The 21,492-nt window shown below is 40.8% G+C and overlaps 1 protein-coding gene across 3 annotated transcripts in view; it reads left to right on the forward strand.

Moving 5' to 3' along the window:
* Positions 1-21,492, forward strand: part of PTPRG (protein tyrosine phosphatase receptor type G) — a 404,913-nt gene that overhangs the window by 254,528 nt on the left and 128,893 nt on the right. For all 3 annotated transcript variants that reach the window (XM_061472858.1, XM_061472855.1, XM_061472857.1), the window contains exon 6: positions 12,267-12,362. In XM_061472858.1, coding sequence (XP_061328842.1) covers positions 12,267-12,362 — 96 coding nt within the window. The remainder of the gene's footprint in view (positions 1-12,266; positions 12,363-21,492) is intronic.

Here is a 21,492-nt window from a genome sequence, read left to right on the forward strand (position 1 = left end):
AAGTTTAACATTTAAGTCAAGGCTTTAACTTTAATTCTGTTCCTTGAGCCATGGTGTACTTTAAATAGGTGGCACGGTATATTTGAACAGTCTGTCTGGCAATACCTTGCTGACCCAGACTGAGATATATGCAAGCAGTTTTATTTCAGATTTGGTTTTCATAATATGTTTGTTATAAAAAGGTCAAGTAGAAGAAATGTAACTTTTATAGAACATAGGCTATAAACAGACTCTTGAATGAATCAGTGATTTGTAGGTTAATACTTGAATTTTTAACTTCAGTGCCATGCTTTTAACATATTTCAGGCTTCTTGATCCAAAGCTCACTTTATATTCTGAAGGTGGGCGATTGTTTGCTGTAATCTCAAGAGAAGATAAGCATGACATCTGGTTCACACCTGTGGTTTTAGGGATAAGAGCGTAGCTGCTTTATGTATTATTCAGGACACTCTGTTGAAATTGCAAGGAATTTGACTCTTTGAGGCCCTCTGTCCCCAAAAAAAAGTAAACATGAAATACAGGCATCTTCTCTCAGTAGGCATTGAATAGACTTTTTATTCCAACCTATGCCTGCTGCCAGAAGGGGAATTAGTTATGCAGGTTAATTATCAGATTTATGATAAAGACTTTGCTTGTGCAACTCCCATATTTCAAAAATTCCATCAAGGCATTTTGAGCTCTTGCAGAACAGTGGCAGGAGAGGTAAATGTACCAGTGGCACGTAGGATGGTGTGGTTTTGTATCATAGGTGATACAAGACAGGCTGAGGAAGTTGGGGCTGTTCAGTCTGGAGAAGAGAAGGCTGCGTGGAGACCTCACAGCAGCCTTCCAGTATCTGAAGGGGGCCTATAGGGATGCTGGGGAGGGACTCTTCATTAGGGACTGTAGTGACAGGACAAGGGGTAAAGGGTTAAAACTTAAACAGGGGAAGTTTAGATTGGATATAAGGAGGAAGTTCTTTACTGTAAGGGTGGTGAGGCACTGGAATGGGTTGCCCAGGGAAGTTGTGAATGCTCCATCCCTGGCAGTGTTCAAGGCCAGGTTGGGCAAAGCCTTGGGTGCCATGGTTTAGTGTGAGGTGTCCCTGCCCATGGCAGGGGGTTGGAACTTGATGATCTTAAGGTCCTTTCCAACCCTAACTATTCTATGATTCTATACCTCCCTACCTGCCGCAGCCCCAGCTGTGGCCACAAGCAGCATGGGTCATGTTCCCTGCATCCAACAGTGAGAGTCTGCACCATGTTGCAGCATTTCCAGTCTCCATTGGTGGTAGCAGTGCAAACCAAGTGTCTGGGGCTGGTGGAGACAGCAGTGGCATGTGCAAGAATTAATATAGTTGGCCATTTCTAGAGCCAAAGAAACCCAAAGTGTGGAGAAAATCAGCAGCTGTCATACTGAAAACCAGAACTGCTGTCGTGCCTGTTAGCCAGGTGAATTGTTCAAATATGAGGTCCTAGGCAGAAAAGGTGCTTTCAGATATACACAGATGTGAGCCAGGGTGGAAATGTGACTCTCTGGCTTGAGACTTGTTTCTGTTTGTTAAAATGGAGAGTAGAGGGAAGGGACGAAGCTGCACAGAGCCTGGCTGAGCAGGGAAGCAGCTGTGCATGCCTTCCACGAGGAGCAAACACCAAAAATTGATGAACCAAGCCCTCTACAGTTTGGACTCAGATGCCAATCTGGTGGTGCTGTTGTGTTCATCAGGATTCCAAAGCAGTTGAACACGCTTTTTATCGACATCAGCGGGCCCTTAAAAATTGGAAGTGTTAAAGCGGAGAGCTTGGTTTAGTCACTTTAGATAAGGTGATGCCACAAGCGAGCAGCGGAGTCAGATGCACCAGGAGAGTCTCAACAGGGCACCTGCAGACAGGTACCAGCACAGGAGCGGCTGAGGGTTAGATTTGTGTTTCTATTTCACAGGCATGGAAGAGTAACTTTGACATCTAGCAAAGGACTGTTACAGAGCGTATTTGCAAATGGGTTTGCAGATGCGACAGTGGACCAAGGTTCTGACTTTATCAGACTACACAGTTGCTAGCACCTAAACCTTCCCATAAATTCTGCTGCTTGCTTGAATATTTTGCTTCCCGCTGTGCTGAAGTCTGGTTCTTTTTAATTTGCTCGTGTTAATACAGAATCATGTCCTTAAGCCATGTCATTAAGGCGGTGTATTCAGCTACTCTGTGTGTGTGTGTCTGTACACAAGGTTGAGAAGACAAGAAGTTTACAGATTTGTCAACACTGCACTTCAGATGTGTGCAGACTTCATTTCCTGCTCTGATAAAAGAGCTGGAGGATAAGGGTAAAGAAAGCTAGAAAATTGAGGCAGAATAGAGAGATATTCCGCGCAAGGTTTTCCAAGGGACTAGGGAATTGGTGAAGGATTTCAATCTGAGGTATTTTTAAGAGATCCTGAGTTTTAGAAAGGATATTTTATACTTGCTCCTTGCGTGTTAAGCCTTTTGGGGAAACTTGAAGTAAAACACCCACATGGAGCAGTTGCATTGGAAAAATCTCTCTTGTGTTCAAACGGGAAGTGTGACGCAGAACTGGTGCTGTCCCCACAGTGCAGGGCTGTTCCCCCTTCCTCCAGCAAGTACCTACTGAGACCTCTGATGCTGAGCACCTCTTTGTTTTACCTTTGGGACTACGTTGATGCCTTAAATCACAGAATCATAGAACAGTTAGGGTTGGAATGGGCCTGAAGATCATCCAGTTCCAACCCCCCTGCATGGACAGGGGCACCTCATCCTAAGCCATGTCGCCCAAGGCTCTGTCCAACCTGGCCTAAATAGATGTGATGTTAGATATTCTGCAAAATATGGGAAAGCCCATATTAGTTTTGCCCTCTATAACTGTTACCATAACAGTCAGTCAGAGAAACCCTCCAAGTACGCTCTTCTCATGGGCTGCTTCTGCTGTAATTGCCCCTGTACTTCACAGTTAATACATAAAAGCAGCTCTGCAAGTGTACAGCCCGGAGGATTTCACATCCCCTCAGAGATAGGAATGACCTTTCACCCAGCAAAATGCTTCTGAAAACATGCCCCATCTGCTGCATGGCTTTGAAGCCAGAGATGCAGCAAAACTATAAATATCTCAAAGTTTGTTCTGAGGCATTTTGAAGATCATTAAACCGCATGGAAGAGCTCGCCTTTCCTATTTATATATTAAAAAAGGAAAGAAAACACACAAAACCCCCCAAATAAACCACACGGGATGTTCTGAATTCCACAGTACAAAAAGAATAATTTGTGCTAAGATATGAGTTCTCAAAGGAATGAATACTTGTGGCAATGCATCTTTAAAGTGAATGGTATATGAAATTGTATTAATCACCCACGCTAGGAAAAGTGTGCTTTTGTAAGGGTTTGTATTTAAAGAGCAGGTCCTTTCTTTTCCCTGAAGAGTGCTAGAGTGTTTTTGCTAGGAAATCCCAGCGGTTCTCTCAGTTCTGGCAGCACTTCTTGACGTTTAAGAAAGTAAATGGATCCTTGAAAGACTGCTGAAGTATGGACAGTTTGGGTAGTTTGAAGTTTAAAACTCTTTCTTCAGTAGTTTAGTTTTCCTTGTAGAAAGACCATGGGAAACAGATGAAGACGACATCTGGAACAGTTGCTTTTGGGTTGAGTTCAGAGCTATTTTGCTCATACAGTCAGTCCATTCGGCTTGGGTTTAGTTGCTGTGGCATCTGGTGCTTAGCCACTTCCTAAATTGCCTGGTGGAGTTTTCCACCCCCACCAGCAGCTAAGTATTGCTTCTAATTTTTCTGTTTGGACAGTTTTAGGAAGAAAGTTTGCCTCTCGCTGAGATTGAGTCTCAGCACTGTGTGTTCCCACATACATGTGCTTGTTGTCTTGTTTGGAATATGCCACGATTAGAGAAAGCCACTGTGGGTGGTGCTCTGAACCACTCAGTAACCAAACCAAAAAGCTTCTGGCAGAGTCGGAGTTAAGAAGCGGAGGGAAGAGCCCCTGTTGACTCCAGGAGCCTGGGAAGATGCCCTGGGGTATGTGGATACAGCGCCTTGCAATAAGGATCTGCGCTGAGCTCCTGCGACATCATAGAATAGTTTGGGTTGGAAAGGACATTAAGATCATCCAGTTCCAACCCCCCTGCCATGGACAGGGACATCTCACACTAAACCGTGGCACCCAAGGCCTCTTCCAACCTGGTCTTGAACACTGCCAGGGATGGAGCATTCACAACCTCAGCACCATGTCAGATGTGAGCTGTTTAGAAGTCGATACCAGTATTAAGAGGCAATGTACTGGTACCATGAGGTATTTGTGACTGTTACTGCAATATCAAGCAAATAAACAGCAACCCCAAAGTTCTCCAACACCACTCCAAATGCAGTTTATTTCGTGTGCTCTTCAGTTCTGTGCCATTCTTTCCATTCAGTCCCAGTCTTTTGTATTTTTTCTTCATGAAACATCCAGCTAAAGGAGGAATTGGCAATGTTTGTAGTTTACACAAGAGGAAACAAACCCAGAAATGGGCAGTTATTTATGCGAGGTAGCAGAAACTCTCTCATAGGCCTTTGCAATCAAGTTACCAACAGACCTGATTCGTAAGAAAGACTCGTGCTCCCACCCAAAACACAGAATACGGAGCTATTTGTTTCTCATTTGGTTTTATGAGCTGTTTATTCTTTTCGGGGGGAGGAGTTTTGCATCTTCCAGATTTTTCTCACAGGCACGCAGGCAGCAGCCGCAGGGTTTTTTAAATTGCAGTGAAGGTCCTCCTGGAATCACTTCATTCCAGATCCTTGGACTGTAAGTGAAATACCACATGTCAGGAACCCTCTGATGGAGAGATACAAATGAGCAATACTATATGGTGTAGTCTTTTATCCTCTTTTCTTATCTTTACCTCCTCCTCTCCTTGGATCTCTTCCATCCCTCGGACATGTGGTTCGCATCGTCTGTACAAACTGAGTACCTATTGTACACTTACCACCCACATTTCCAGAAAAAGAACCTCCTAAATTTGTGAGCCTAACAAGATGCAATGATGTATCTGCATGCACAGGTATAATTACCACAGGATGAAGATATTTAAACATTTTTAGAAGATGAGGAAAGAAGGAAAGGTTCAAAAAAGCCTCCTGCTTGTTACGCTTCAATGCTTGTTTACATCTTGGTATTAAGTTGTTAGCATTATAATTTCCTGTGTTTGGAAGGAGGTCAGATATAAAACAACACTTGTAAGAGAAAGAGGATCAGAAATGAGAAGCACTGCATGGGAGGTAATAACCACAGCTCTGTAATTCAGGGGTCTGGTGTGTTGTGAAAGAGAAGACTTACTGCTGATTTTTTGTTGGTTTTGAATGATTTATGACATTTTACTTGTGGCGAAGTGTTGCAATCTATGTTGTCATGGAAATTCTATTGAATTTATGGTTCCATTTATCCAAAACGATTTTCCAGACTTCATTTCATGGTGAATCATATGGCTGTTACTCAGAGTACAAAGCAATTGCAAAAAAGTTTCATGTTATGGAAAGCATAAACACTGAAACTGTTATTTTCATATTATGGAAATACAAATGAATGCAACATACAGCTTTTTAGCATCAAATATGCTTTCACTGTGTAATGACTTGGTGGATGTACCTGAGACGGATTTTCTTGTTTGGGATGGGAGCAGGCCTCAGAAGAATTTATTTCTGGCAGTAGAAATCAGGGAAGTTTCTGGCTTGCCAGGGTACATCTCTTAACATTCAGGGCTTAACGCTCAAGACACTAAGTGATATGGCTGTGATCCAACAATGAAGCCCAGGGCAATCCTACGAGCATCGTGTTGCCTCACTGTTCCTACTGGGTTGTTACTGGACCACTCACAGGTTTAAACACTGTTCAGAATTAGGGGCAGAACATGCAACAACTACCAACTGTAATGTTGAAAATGATTATGAAAGAGCTTAATCTCAACTTCTAACACAGATACAACTACGGTGTTCTCTGTGGGCAACAGAGCAACAATTAATGCTTATTATTAAAAAAGATTAAAGGGAAATTTGCCATACTTCTAAAGCATGGGAATGTCTAAATTGAGTTAAATTCTCTTATTTCATGTGTGTGATCTTTGCTCTTCCTGTTGTTTCAACTCCGTTCATTTTTTTTCAGCCCAGCATTGTGTTCATTATCAAGTTGCAATTACGTTAGGGCAAAGACCCTGTCTGACTCTTTGTTTTGCAATTTACCCAGCACACTTTGAGGCACTGTAAAATACTAAGTTATGACATTCAAAATACATCTCTGTACCTGCCTAACTATAGTTAAAAAATTCACTGATGAATAATAGACTAGGCAGGAAAAACATGCCATTATCTACTCCTGTTCAACTTTATCTTTTTTAAAAAATGCAGTATACTCTCTGTTATTACATCAAGCTCTAGTAGGAGAACTGGAAAACATCACGATTCGCTCTTCCCCCCACCTTTTCTAGGCAGGTTCTGAATATGTTAGAAATGATAAGTTTCATGGGTTTTTTTCTTTAAAGAGAATATAATAAGAAGTCAAACACCAGACTCCATTGCCCCAGTGTACATCTCACACTCCAGTAAACACACAGACTGCAGGACAGCGATTTTGAATTTTCATTGCTGCAGTGAAGATTACATTATGTCTGTAGAAAATTTTTATGCGAGCCAAATGGATCACATCCTCCAACTGGCTAGAAATCTCTGCATGTATTTAAAGCAGAAGTAAGCTACATACAAGCTTTCAATTAAGAAAAACCATGTATGATTCATAATCTTAGCACCGGATTTGGTTTTGCAAGACAGGTTTTACATCCAGTTGTAAAAGCGGCTGGGACTAATTTATTCTTGCAATATGAGCAGCAAAGGTACTAATTAAAAATTAGTCTATTCAGTGATCATTGTTGAAGGCAAACACTGCAAATTTCTGTTTGGCCACTCTGCAAGATTTGCAGTCTACCTGCACGCCTGTGTGCTTTGCTCTCAGTCTCCAAAGCAGTACATAATAAACCACATAGCTGTTGCCTCTGCATCTTGCCTCCTGTTTCATCAAAAAACTGGCTGGCCTATAAAACCTTTTTTTTTTTCCCTTCCTTTAGCCTTAAATTGCATGGTAGCCCTTGGATTGCTGGAAGCAAATGAGCGAAAAGCTAATTCCGATGATCTTTTCCCTTCCACCAGCATTCCTGATACTATTGAATATTCTGTACTCCACATCTGTGATAGTACAATGAGCCTTTGTTCATTTTTTAATCTAAAGAGAAATCTGCTGTAGGGGGTTGCACAGGGTGATAGCAGCCCAATTTAAAAGTCTCAATTATTTATTTTTAAAATACTTGGCATCTGTCAATGGAAAATGTTCTTGCTTGGTTTCCAGTCTCTCAGAATTGCTTTGAACTCGCTCACATCTTCTGGGATCTATCAAATGCTCATTGTGGCTTTTCTCTTGTAAGTGCTGAATGAGTTTAGCCACGATGGTCTGCACTGGATATAAACTTTTTGTCTTTGTAGTGGGGTAATAAAAGCAGAAGATGTCATGCACGGGAATGGTGATTTCTGTCTGGGTGTCTGTCTTGCCAAGCAGAGGAGGAGCATCTGAGCAGAGAGCCAAAGCCTTTTATTTGTGGATGGGTGGCAGGGAGAAGTCATTCACTTGGAGCAGGCTCAGTTTTTGCAAGCCACTGGCATTTCATAAAGAGGGTTTAGTCGTTCAGAGGCAATTGTACTTAATAAAATCAGAACCAAAATAATTATGCTTAATAAAATCAGAACTCTAGTATTTCTGAGTAACACACATGCACATTTTGGACAGCCTGTCCTTACAAGCTCAGCGTGGTAGCAGCCCGGTTTTGAGTCAAAAAGCACAGAGCAGGGCCTGATGTTTGCCAGGTCTGGGAAACACCAGATTCCTCTAGAGTCTGGAACAACGTGATTGAATAAAGGTGTTTCTGCAGGGAGTAGGTTGAGCCCAAGGAGAAGGGAATTGCCTGCCCTGGGGCTTGGTGGAGGGGTGGTGTAGCTGGTAGGAGCATGGAAGCAAAGGTGCTCCTGGCTGAGGAATTAGGTGTTGGATGTATGTGGTGTATTCATTTGTTTAAGTGTTGTCAGCTGGAAAAAGGCCTGGAGTGCTTGGAAGCTGTAGTGGTTGAGCACTGGATCTTCCTGGACAGAAGAGACTAGAAAGCATGACATGTTTTTATAGGGTGACTGGCAATTGTCCCCAGGGTTATGGTGAAGTGAGGGTTTTCTCCCTAATCTTCTGTTTCAAGGCACTTGTAACATTCTGAAGATTTTCCCCTTTAGTAAGATTTGTTTTCCAGGCTTAATCTGTGCTGTACAGCAAATCCCCTTCAAGTTTGAGTAAAAACAAATTTACTCTTTTAGAGTGTGAAGAGTGTCAAAGCATGAAGGTTTTCCATTAAAAGCAGACTCTTGCTCTCTCCCTGCCTTGGTAAAGCTCTGTAGCTACAGTAATTGTTAGTAGCATTTTAGGCTAGAGTCTTTCTGCAAGAAAAGTGCCTTTCTGTCACTAGGGACAGTTTGTTTCAGTTTACTCATATCAAAATCCTGAAAATTTCAAGTTGCTTGGACACTACATGTCTTTTATAATAGATCTTTACAAGGTACATGCAAGCGTAGTGCTGTGTTGCATGTCAGATTAAGGAAGGTCCATGTAAGCCCTTCCCAGCCTTGTTAGTTGTAACAGGGCTAGATGTGAAAGTCTTACAGGTCTAGTATATTGTGCCATAGAGAACAGGGCTCTTACGGCCTCTGGGACCTGTGCCACCAGGAAGGCTGTTTGGAGCACAATCAGCAGGGATGTGTGGAACCAAGCGTTCTTACTGCAGAGGGCATCACACTTACAGAAACTACAGAGCGGATTTCAGGCTTTCCCATTGCTAAAGGATTCAGAGCCTTTAGAAATATGTATTTTCCTTGAGTTTTGGAAACTAGAAGCTATTGAGAAATCACAAGGTTTGTAGCGCTGAAACCACAATTCAGGTTGGATGAGGAAGCTTGGATGATGCTCTGTTCTGCATTTCCTAAATAGGATATTATAATAAGACCCAAATTTGCCTTTGCTTAAATGCCCCTTTGCATTCTGTACTACTTCTTTGTATGTACTGGGCAGAGACAGCAGAAGTCGTTTATATGCATAATACACCTTGTATATACTAATTATATAATAAGGAGTAATAATGAAAATTTTCTAGCATGTTTAGGCCACTTAAGTATGCAGTGAAATTAATTTTATAGTTAACTATCTTATTCCCAATTTGTACATAAAGAACATTATGCCATCCACGGAAAACATTAAATTAAATACCTGGTGATAAATGCATTCAATATTATGTATATTATCGATAAAAGAACAAAAATGTGTCAGATACCTTTACATTTTATTGTGAAATGGGGAAAACAGATGAGACTGTATTATGGAAGAGAGCAATATGTGATCACATAATTAGAAAATTGTCATAATTGTAATGCTCAGCGGTGTCCAGGTGTGCTTTTATGAGCAGCTTTGAGAACGTAACTTTACCATCTTCCTAACACTGTTTTTGCATTGTATGTGTGTGTAAATGATATAATAGCAAGTCCTGTGAGATTCTACTCCTAAAGCATCCCTTCTAGCTGTATGAACACATAAGGAAGCTCCTAGATGACAGATGATGATAATTTTTCATACAAGACAGTTCCCCTTGACTTGATGGATGCACAGAGAAGGACCACGCGCTCTGGAAAAACACTAGGGAGCCGTGGTACGATGTTATCAATGTGTATGGTAATCAAGGGAGAGTGTGGTTCTTGATTAGTCTGTGGAATTGCACTGCTGAGACGTGGGATGTGAATTAAGCACTTTTTTTACCAAAGCTCTTTGCCCTGCTATCCAAAAGTGTATTGTAAAAATTAATTCCTTTAAAATGCAGAGAGCAAAAGTGATCCAAAATGATTTTGGCATCTGCTGAACTCAGTAATACTTTTCTTCATAAACTATGGGGACGATGTAGTGAAGTGTTTTATAGAAGGTTCATCTAATTTTAGACTGTATTTTAAATGGGAGTAAACTGTAATTTGTGAGTGTTTTGTGAGGTTTTGTCTGTGCTGGCGACATTGAAGTTTAAGCAATTCTACCTGAAACGAACTGTTTCTGATTTCTACATCAGTGAATGGCTGTACCTTGGTCTACATTTGTTCAAAGCACAAGCTCTCAGAACCTGGAGGCACCACTAGCTTTGTGAGATATTGCCAGCAAATCTGTGTGCGCTGTTAATACACTGGGAATAGGAAGGCCAAAATAGGGGAAGAAAATTGCTTTCAAATTTTATGAAGCTAGAGTGAGTGCCAGACAATTTTTTCATGGGGTTTTGGGTTTTTTTTGTGTGCTTTTTTTGTTTGTTTTTTTTTTTTTGTCAGCCGTTTGGTCTGTGGTCTTATTTTATCCTTCTGCTGGGAAAAAAAAAGTACCTCTACCTCTGAAGAGACTGATCTTCATCTTGGCTTTTTCTCTATATGGTGGTCTTTTATTAGATGTATGATAGTGGCGAAGTGCCTATCGCTTACAGCCAATATATACAGTCAGAAGCCTGGAAATCAGTAAATATGAGTAGGAACATATCTAAGCAAGATAAAAGGGCATCATCTTATCTGGCAATATACAAAATTTTGGAATATGGGAAAAACACTTGCCTTTGTGAATATGGGAGGATTTGTCATGCAGCACAATCTTGGAAAAAGCTGAACAGCCCCAAAAAAGTTGTTGGTGCCAGCAGAGCATTTGCTTGCAGACAGATTTGCAGGAGGGAGTGATGGTCTGACTGGCGGAGTGTTGAGAGGCATGGACAGTCTCAGCTAGAGCTGCCATCTCCATTTAACTGTTTACTGTGTGGCTGGTTTTTGTCACCTAGAAATGCTGTGGAAAGCCTGAATAGGTCAGGGTGATGGGCAGCAGAGAAGCAGGAGTCAATGTGCAGGTTCAGGCGAAAGAAGCCTGATGGGTCCATTCCTGTCTCATAGCCAGGAAGAGATTTTTTTTGGCTGGAATCAGTGTTCATGAGTATGTGCATGTTGGCCAACCATCCTGCAGTACTCTTGCCCCAGTGGGCACATCAGTAGTGGTTTGGATTGTGAAAGCCATCCAGCAGGTTCCCTGAATGGTCCCCAGAGCAACTGCTGCGAGTCTAGATCTTGCACTTCAGCTGTTAACCATGAGGCACATGTCTTTAATCTGTAGCATGCAGCAAATGTTACCAGTACTGAGTTTATTCTGTGAAAGTGTGCACACCTGCATGGTGTAATGCTGAGAAGGGAGCATTGCATGTTTTGGATGCAAACCAGATCCACTGGAGCAAATTGTGGTTGATACAGATGCACTAACACTAGGGACTTCTTTGGGAATGGAAGGGTTTAACAACTGCTGTAGGATGGCTGGCAGAAGTGGCTAGTTTATGCAGTAAATGGAACAAGAACCATTGAGAACATTCAGAGCAGTAGTGCCCATGGGCCTCTCTGAGTTGTCCTTATTCATGGATGCATGTGTAGTGAAGTGGAGCTGTTTAACAGCAACGTGTATGAAGGAAGCTGTTTCTTGGACCTCCTGTATTTGTGGCATTTGCTGTTCTGGGGTAATTATTCTCACCTGCCATCACTTTGGATTTGCCTAAGTATTAATATTCATTATTCATCCTAAAATGACGTCAAAATATCTGGGTTTGTCTCATACTTTTTGCTAATGCTTTGGAAATAAAAGTCAGGAAATTTAACTGTAGGCAGGGAGAAGTCTTGACCCTAACTGATAGTCCTGAATATCAGAGGCTCATAAAAATGCATTGCTACAGAGACAGACTTTTATCTTACAAATTGCTTTAGGAATAAAGGAATAACTCTAAACGTTGAAATCATTCTCCAAAATTCTCTATGGTTTTTGAGATAAATATGTTTAGCACATTTAACAGAGCAGGAGATGAGCCGCAGTGAGCAAAGAAATGAAGAGATCCTGTCAGAAAGCACAAAATTTACCATCTAAACAGACTGACCATTCTGTTTATCCTTAGGTTTGGTATTAAAATGCATTGCACTGACTCTGTTCCCTGGTTACTGTCCCAGTAGGGCAGTCATGCTATTAATCAAGATGCTAGTTAAACAATATTGTTCAGCAGAATTCCTTTATCTCAGGTTCATAAGACTGGGTTTACGTACGACGTGGATACATTACCTCGTTTGAAAGCTTCATGAATCAACACTAATGTGATTTTGTTGTTGTTTTTAATTCTTACAGATGCAGATTTACTTCTACAATCCTGATGACTTTGACAGTTTTGGAACAGCAGTTCTAGAAAACAGGGTAGTAGGAGCCATGGCCGTGTTTTTTCAAGTAAGTTTAAACAAGGGCTATATCCATAAACCAAAGCATTCACCCAGTACCGTTTAATTCATTGAATTGTTTCAAGCTTAATGGATGCATCTGTTTTCTTGTTCCCACCTGTCTAAGTGAAAGATATTTTATATTGTCTATGTGTGATTTAAAATGTAAATAAGTATATTTAAAAACATAATGAAAAATTTTGCATGAATTGTTCTGATTTTATAGCTGCTTTACAGATGCAGATTGGAGAACACATTTATCATGGAACTTCCTTCACTGCTGAAGCACATTGCTGTGGTCCCTGGAATACTAACAACCCAACATGAACTGGGGGTACTGTTTGTGAGAAAAACTTGAAATTCAAACATTGCTGGAGAGAAAATCAATAAGTTTCATCAATCTTATCTGCAGCAGCATCTTCTAAATTGTCATAGTAACAAGTTCTTGAACAGACCAGGTTTCCAAATGAGTGAATTTATGCATCTGCTTTTTTAAATGCATCTTCAGGAGCGTGACTGCTTTGGGTAGCTCATTTGCTGGTTCGACAAGCTCAAGACCTGTAGTGTGGTTTAGAGACTGGCGCTTGCCGGGGCTGGCAGGTCAAGCCACGTGGCAGTGGTGTACAGCAGTGGGGGCTTTCGTCATGTTGCATCAGAAACTGAGTTTTTACTTCCTAACTTGAGGGTGAATTGAATGGAGGGAGTTGGAGCAGCTCCATACCACCAAGCTGTCACAGACAGAGAAATGGCTAATGATTTGGAGCATCTCAAGGTGCTGCTTTTTCAAAGGAGAGGAAAGAAGGGAGGGGAGAGCAAGGGAAAATGGTGGTCCTCTGTGAGGTTTCACACTGTTTTTTACTGTGAATGATAGTGATCTTCCTGTTATCTTTGTGAAGCCAGATAAAAAGGAATATACAAGTACCCGTATGTAAATACATCCCTTTTTCTTATGATGTTGGAGTGACAAGCCTGACTCTCCTGCTCAAATTAAGTAAGGTTGTCTTTTTCCATGTCACTGATTTTGATCAAATGCTTTGATAAGGAGAAAAGGACAGATCCTTGTGTTGCATAAATTGCTGTATCTCTGCTGACATCGGGCTAGTGGAAGTAGGCATGTTAAATTCATCACTCTTGAATTCTGAGCACTTCTGTGGCGTTTCATGTTAGGGTAAAGTTGGTGGAGCTGCGATAATTTACAGTGGCATAGCAAGATGATTCCCCAGACTTCTTAATCTTCATGTGCTGTGAGGAGCATTGGGCAAATTGAATGTGGCCTTCCAAGGCAGAAGTTTAGAAGCAGAACAACCAAAGGCGCTGCTACTTGATTTATACCACAGTGAAGAGCCACACGTTATGTGTGAGTTCTGTGTCAGAAGGAGCATGTGCTATGCCATGGTGTACAATGCGTGTTGTAGCATCGCCTGCTGGAATTTAATTACTAAATCATGTGCCTCACATAAGCCGCATGAAGCACTGCCCCATATTGTACCATTTCCTGGTCTGTATATGACATTTATTCCATAAACCCTGTTTTTAGAGGACTTTAAAATTGAAGTAGGAATGTGTTTTGTATTTCCCACCTGCAAAGCCAGGTGCTGCACTTACTGCAGGTCCCACGATTCCAAGGGAGCCATTAAATTCACTAAAAATAACCTAAAATAGTCTGTAATGCTGTTAAAAATGCCATCTTTGATTTTAAGAGACCACAGGCTCTTTAAGATCACAATTGAGTGTTGCAGACCCCTTAGGGAAGCAGAAATGTATACTTTTCATCATTTCTAGCCCTGCGGGCCACAGGACATTAGGCTGTAGAGCCTGGATGATGGTGCAGCTGGGCTCCTCTGCTCCAAGAGCCGTGAAATCTGAAGCCATTACTGATAAACAGTCTCTGGTCTCTTTCAGAGAGTGGGGGTAAGGTAATTCTATGGCAAAGTGACCCAGGGACAACCTGTTTTGCATCTGGAAGGAAATGAGTTTATTTCTTTGGTATCTTTGTCTTTGGGTTGAAATGATAAATGAGTGGTGTGTTCTTAAACTTGTGCGTGCATCAGGTCTTCCTTCTGGGTAGCTCTGCCCCAAGATGGAAAGCTGCTGAGGAAGATTTGTAGAGCCCAAAGTCTCTATCTGAAGCATCATATGCTCAGTTCTGGCCTGTGTAAGTAAATTCGAAGGACTTCAGTGTGGCAACTGCTGTTTTGGCCATCATGAGGGTTTTCCAGAGTTTATCCCATTGAGCTTTGTACATAGGGTTGTTAATTGATGGTGATGATCCTTTGCACATCCACACTGCTTGATCAAGGTGATGTCTTAGTTCCCCCAGCTGCGTATCATGTGCTGGAGCTTGTGAGCCACAACTTGGAAATGCCTTTATGGATTTGCTCAGAAATACTTGATGTTCCTTTAGGGTTGCTCCCCAGGGCACCATGTGGATAAGCTCACCATGGCTAGGAGCTGATGCAGTTAATTTAAAAGCTGTCGTTTACAACTGATCCTTAGTAACTTTGGAATAAAAAGTCCCTAAGATGTCCATGGCCGCATGTTGATTGTCAGTTTTGACTGTTTGAGCATTGATTTTATAGTTTGCCATTTTCCAAAGCTGTAGTTCCATCTCTTAACTCATTTATCTAGAACACAGCTTTAAATAAAATTACCAGTAGAGGTCATACCGTTTTTTACAAATGCATTAGAAAACTGAATTGTGCATGCTGTTCTATGTAAATATTTTAACACAGAAATTATTGGATAGGTTTGCCATTAAGTCAGGACTTGGATTTTGCTAATGCGTTAATGCTGTGTTGGAATGAATGTGTACTGCACTGACTGAGTTTATAGTCTGGCAGCTGTTTTTTGTTTGACTGATGTTCACAAATGTTCCTTTGAAAATCAGGTTCTCCAGTGAGTGAACATTATACTGAACTGTGTAATTACTGGTGAAACATTAAATAATTAAGAACCCTCTTTCTTCCTTTTTAAATAATTTAACTTGGACTCTATAAGAATTTTCCTTATTGAATTCACTGTTTCAGGGGCAATTTCGAGGTGAAGTACATTGGTTCTAAACCTAGATAATTGAAGCACTTGGTACTTTTTTGTAATTGCTAATTAAATCTCCTCTTTTCTCATTGCCTTCATTGTAAACTCTGTTGATAAATTCTGTTTGCATGCAGCAGGTCAGTTGACCTGACAAAAATTAATAGTTAAAATCAGGAAACAATTCTTGCATATACAAACTACTGTAATTGTTCATCTCTATTTCATTGTGGATAGACACTCAGGATCTCACATAAAATAGCACTGTGAGCACTTTATAGCAGATATTCCCAATTTGCAAATGAAATGAGCTGGCCTGAAATCTCTAACTGGGCCTTGAAAGGTGTTTCTTGCATTGGAGTATGAGTCATACAGTGAACAGGCATGTTCAGGGAAAGGGTCACCTTACTACTTGGTCTGCATTCTGACCCTAGCATCACTTCAAGCATCAGTCTTCCAATACATAAAGGGGCTGACAAGAAATCTGGAGAGGGGCTTTGGACAAGGGCAGATAGTGATAGGAAAAGGGGGAATAGCTTTGAACTGACAGAGGACAGATTTAGATTAGATATTAGGCAGGAGCTCTTCCCTGTGAAGGTGCTGAGGCACAGGATGCTCAGAGAAGCATTGGCTGCCCCATCCCTGGCAGTGTTCAAGGCCAGGCTGGACAGGGCTTGGAGCAAGCTGCTCTAGTGGAAGGTGTCCCTGCTCATGGCAGGGGTTGGAACTGGAGGAGCTTTAAGATCCCTTCCAACCCAAACCAGTCTGTGATTGTGCTGGGCACTATTGTACCTACAGGGAGATGCAGCAAATAACAAAGTGACAGATGATTTAGCCCTGCTGAAAATTCCTGCAGGCTTTTGTTCTGTAGCTGTGTATTTGGGGCAGAATGAAGTGCCTGACTGTGCAAAAGCCAAACAGCAAACAAACCAAACCTTGCACCATGCCGTGGTGTTTCCTTCAAGGACCTCTCTCATCCTTACTGAGCCTCAGGGACTGTTGTACAGGAGCAAAGTGGTTCAGGAACCTCTGATCTTTTAGTTCAAATTACTGTAAAAGCTGTTCATCTGGAACAAGCTGAAAAGGGGAGAAGGGAGCTCTAGCCTGCTGGTGATGCATATAATGGTTGTTAAAGCCCATTGGGGGTGGGGAAATCAGTGGGAAAACAGGTCTATTTTTCTGAAACTGGGAAAAAGTATGTTTCAAGAGAGAGAAGGGATCAGAGTATTAAACAGCAGTGGGAATCAAAAAGATCTTGCTGCTTTGTTGGTAAGGAAAACTCATTTGTTATTTTAGCAAAAATCCAAATCTTTTGGAGACAAATGACAATATGCCAGTGATTTCTCTTTGTCTCCTGACAAGTTTCTCAGGAGAAAACAGTATGACCACTCCTGTCAGTTACGGGGGTTACTTGGTGTTTCTCAAGGTATAACCAGTGCTAGAGGAAGGCGTTTAACTTCATATATCCAACAGTATCCTCGTGGTCTGCAGTAAAGGCTTCTGGATTTGCAAAAGCAATAACACCGCAGTGATGAGACTTGTCTGCGAGGCTTCACTGCGTTGTGGACCTTTAAAAGTTGCCTGTGGCTGCTCATTGAGACCCACCAAACTGCTAAAACATGTGGGAGGTCCCAGTCCAATGCGGCGCTTCACTCGCAATTTCAATGATCCTAACTTGAATAGTTGGTGCACATGCTTAATTTCAGCCCTCATAACATTCAACTTAATGATTTTCTGGCTCCAGGCCTTGCAAGGCTGAGCCAGTTTTGGAGTAAACCAGGAGTGGAAGGAAAGGCACAGATCTCACACTGGTTCCTGAGTCATCCGTTCGTATACATACATGTAATACATATTTGCAAGTCACATTCAAAATGAGTACTTACTTGGATTAAATGCATTCAGACATATTGCACGGCTCTGTTTTAACCATCTAACAATATAATTCATTGCACACTTCACTACTTGCTTTATTAAAGCCAAACTTAAATGTGTTCAAAACAAACATATTGCTTTTGCATTTGAAATATTCATCTTTTGGGCCTGCAGTAGATTCATTAAGGCTGAGAATACTTCATTGCTTGATTACTGCTGCGGAAAGACACAATACTGATTCCCTAAGCACTCATCAAATATTCGATAGCTCAGAAATTCAGGAGGAGGTGATGGAATTCTTGTTCCTACAGGGAGGGCATATAAATCTATTTTATTATTTGCAAAGAAAACCATCAGTGATTAGTTACTGCATCACAGGTACTGAAACAAATCATCTATAAAGAAGTTAAAGGAAAAATGAATTTTAAAATAACTTTAAGCAATGCTTTCATCATTAAAATTATCTTCATAATGATGAGTGATGTTGGTATCTCCATCACTCAAGAGCTTCAGGAGTGCAGGGCTAGATTTTTACAAGTAATTAGGTACTTGGCAGTAAATATGCAACTAACAGTAATTTCAAAGGTACATGGAATAAAAAGCAAGAGGCTGACAGGTTTTTTACTGGGATTCCATTCTTAATGTACTTTTTCAATACTAACTGTTTTTTAAGGGTGTTGAAAAAAATACTTCTTTTAGATCTATGCATGTGTTATATGTGTGTAAATGTCTTTATATTTACTACTAACTCGTATATGCAGAGACTTGTTCTTCATTAAAACAATAATTGTGGCCTTGCTTTTTCGTAAGATTGGTGTGCTTCATGAAGGTGATCAATAATTCAATTTTCACAGTGACCTAAATGAGCTAAACAGAATAAATTAGTGGAAAACCATCAAAGCCATTGAATATTTGGTACAGATATGGTTCTTTTCATGTATATTTCTCATGTAACAGAATACAGCTTTTCACTTCCCTAGAAGCCTTTTTCTTCCTTCTTCTTCCCTTTCATTAACTGTTTCATGTGTTTGCCATCATAACCAGTGAGTAAGTGCTTTAAATACAGTAGCTGTTGCGAAAACAGTATCTGGTAGGAGACACAGTTCCCATGGCCTTACCTCAGTTCCTGGTAATTCCCTCATTGCACCTCTCCGTTAATATAATGCTTTTTGATTTGAAAATGAGAAAGGAGAGGGAGATGTGCGCTTTTCCTGAAACATCATGTCCATCTACGTGAAGCATAATCAGCACTTCAGTGTTTAGGCAGTATCTTAAAGGTGATTTGCAGTAGTTCAAATAACATGTAGCATCATTAACATGCAGGGCATCATCCAGAGTCATTGAGAGGTTTTTCATTTATTTTAATAGAGTTCAGATACATGTAAAGACCTTAAAATTAAATTACAGTATTAATTCTTTTAATGGTTACATTAGAACCCATGGTGTTTTATTAACAGTAGCTTATGAATAATAAAACTATTATTATTGATTAGCAGTATTATTTAGGAATTAGTATAGGTATTTTTTTATTATCTTCATAACATGAAAATGTGTGCAGGCTAAAGCTTATTCAGTGCCTTTGGAAAGTATAATTTATATTTGTCAAAGTATTTGTATGTGTACTTGTGTCCATGTAGCAGAATACAAGCAAAACAATTTGGAATGTGTTCTTATTCATTGAGTCCACTTTCCCTGCGTTCTGAAATTGTAGCAGCTGTTTAAAACCATTAGTTGTTACTAATAAAAGCAGTACTAGGGCCCTTACGTAGTTGGAAAATACTATAGGGATGCAAAGTATCCTGACATACACAGATGAGTAAGTAGGTGTAGGTAGATACGCTCCGTACAGCACTGAGAGTACAGCTTTCTGAGAAACACCTTGTACAATGCATGTAATGACGTGTAATAATACAGAGCATCTCTGGAGCAGAAAATGATTCTCCTAATTTTCCAGTAAATAAATGGGGATAAAACTATCAAAAGACAAAAGTGATTTTGCATCATGGAGGATTTAAATATATAATTATGAGAGCTTCTTAAAGTCTGTTAGATTGGCGTTCGGTGTGTGAATGGCACTAAGCAGCCTTCAGAGATGGTTGCTTCAGCCAGAACATGCGAGGTTGGGTGCCTAACAGTAAGTATTCATGCTGACTAAATAACTCGCACTGAAACCCTTTTGATTGGAAGTTGAGTTTGAGTAAAAGACAGAAATTCATGGGACATGTCTATTTCTAAAAAATAAAAACAATTTTTTAAACTAAGCCCAAAATTCAGATTTTTATTTCAAATTCTGATGAAAGTTTCTTTGGGAAATATGAATATTTTTGAATATTTTATGTAAAAGAAGAAAGGGGAGAACAGATGGGGAATAGCTCTGTGAGTAAAAGAAAATATATATATCTATATCTCTCTATATATATCTCCAGTTTCAATTTTGGTGCTTATTGAGACTTTAAGTTTATTCTGATCCATACCTTTTGCCCAGATTGGCCATGTTTCAGGTGTTTAATAGTAAAACTGCTGTTTGCAACAGAGGTATTTTAAAAATAAAGGTTCCTTGTAATAGAGTTCTTCATCCTTTAGTACAAAAATGAGTAGGCTGACACTTGAGAGTACCAAAGAAAAATTCCTGGTGAAATCTAGAGTTTGACAGTGAAACTTCAAAAGGTTTTTAGCTGTGAGGGGAGATGGTGTGGTGAGGTGGGCAGAGCTGCATCCCTTTGTTGGACATCATCGTTTGCAGCAGGTGAGGAAGAGTCAGAGTGGTGGGGTGAGACCTGGGACATCACTGAACAAAAGCTACAAGTGCTTTAGGGAGCACAAGGAGGTGGAAGGGGTTGCGTTTGTAAGCCCAGTGATGTACATCACTCATGCGATGATCACTTACGAGCTTCGTTAGTGAGCTGAACTGCACTGAAGAAACACTGGCCCTTTCACTTGTGAGGTTTTTCTTTTCCCTGATAATCTTCAGTACTCCACATTTTCTGTCCGTGGACAGCAGCCCTGATAGACAGCTTTGCTGCTGGGTCAGTGTGCAGAGCCTGGGCTCATGGTAATCCCTCATTTCAAATCCCATACAGTCATTAGCAAAGTTTCTCTTGATGTGCAGGGTTTGGGCTTTCTCATTTATGGCTGCACATCTGTCATGGCTCATCCATGAGAAGGAGCCCACATGGCTAACTCTAGGACTGCTAAGAGCAGAGGTGTTCACACAGCAGCCTGAACATCCTGAGCAAGTGTGCTTGGAGGAATGAGGTACAAATGTGTGAGCGAAAGGGGGGCTGGATTTGGAGGCAGACAGACTGACAGGGCGGCTGAAACAGATTGTTCTTGGAAGCAAACACATCATTCTGCTTCTGCTTGCCTGTGTTCTGCCAAGAGGCATTTGCAGTCTCTAGATCATGATGGCTGCAACCTGCTGTGTTGAAACTTTTCTATCCACAGGCTGACTGTGCAGTGTAGAAAGATAATCTACCTTATGCGCACTTATCTTCTTCAGTGCCCAAGCAATCGTCTTCCTTTTCCCTTCTTCTCTTCAGCTCTGTGAACTCGCTCATGACATTTTCCAATAGCACAGAGGAACAGGAAGCCTGATTTTGTGAGATGACTTCCAAAATGCAATACTTTCAATTAAAGCCTTTTTGTTAGGTTGAGTTTCAAAGGATGTGGGCTGTACAGAAAGTGGTGTCATGCAGTTCGTTTTAAAGTGCAGAGCGAAATATCAGAATACAGAGTCTTTGGCTTTTATTTTGGGTTTAACCTCAGATCTGTCTAGAGAAATGAACTTCCAAAGTGCCTGAAAAAACTCTCATTGAAGGTAAAAATGCACTGTAAATGCTCTCTTAACTGTGAAGTCTGAGATCATAACTCATGACTGGTGCTGTCACTTCTCTTGCTGGATGCAGTCGCAAAGGAGGGTGGCTAACAATGGTGATGGGTTATCGAGTGATTTTTGCTTTGATAAATGACAGTCCTTGCTTCGGTTTATTTAATGGAAACCTCACAATTATTGATGCTGGGAAGGAACTGTAAACTTTCTTGCTGTTGAGAGAACTTGGACTCCGAAGTTTGGCAAAGCTACAAATGTAGAAAGCACTCTTTGTATATTTTGTGGCGTCTCTCCTCAATATCTTGAGCTATCTGTTGTAACCATTAATGAGAGCTGGTTGTGCATGTTGCACCCTAACTCTGTGCTCTTCTAGTTTAATGTTCATTTGAATGTCGGGATCACTGTCTTT

This window comes from Pezoporus flaviventris, unplaced genomic scaffold (genome assembly GCF_033815535.1).
Source record: "Pezoporus flaviventris isolate CSIRO_AGI_PZ_B2104156 unplaced genomic scaffold, CSIRO_AGI_Pfla_v1 ptg000073l, whole genome shotgun sequence".
Classification (NCBI taxonomy): domain Eukaryota; kingdom Metazoa; phylum Chordata; class Aves; order Psittaciformes; family Psittacidae; genus Pezoporus; species Pezoporus flaviventris.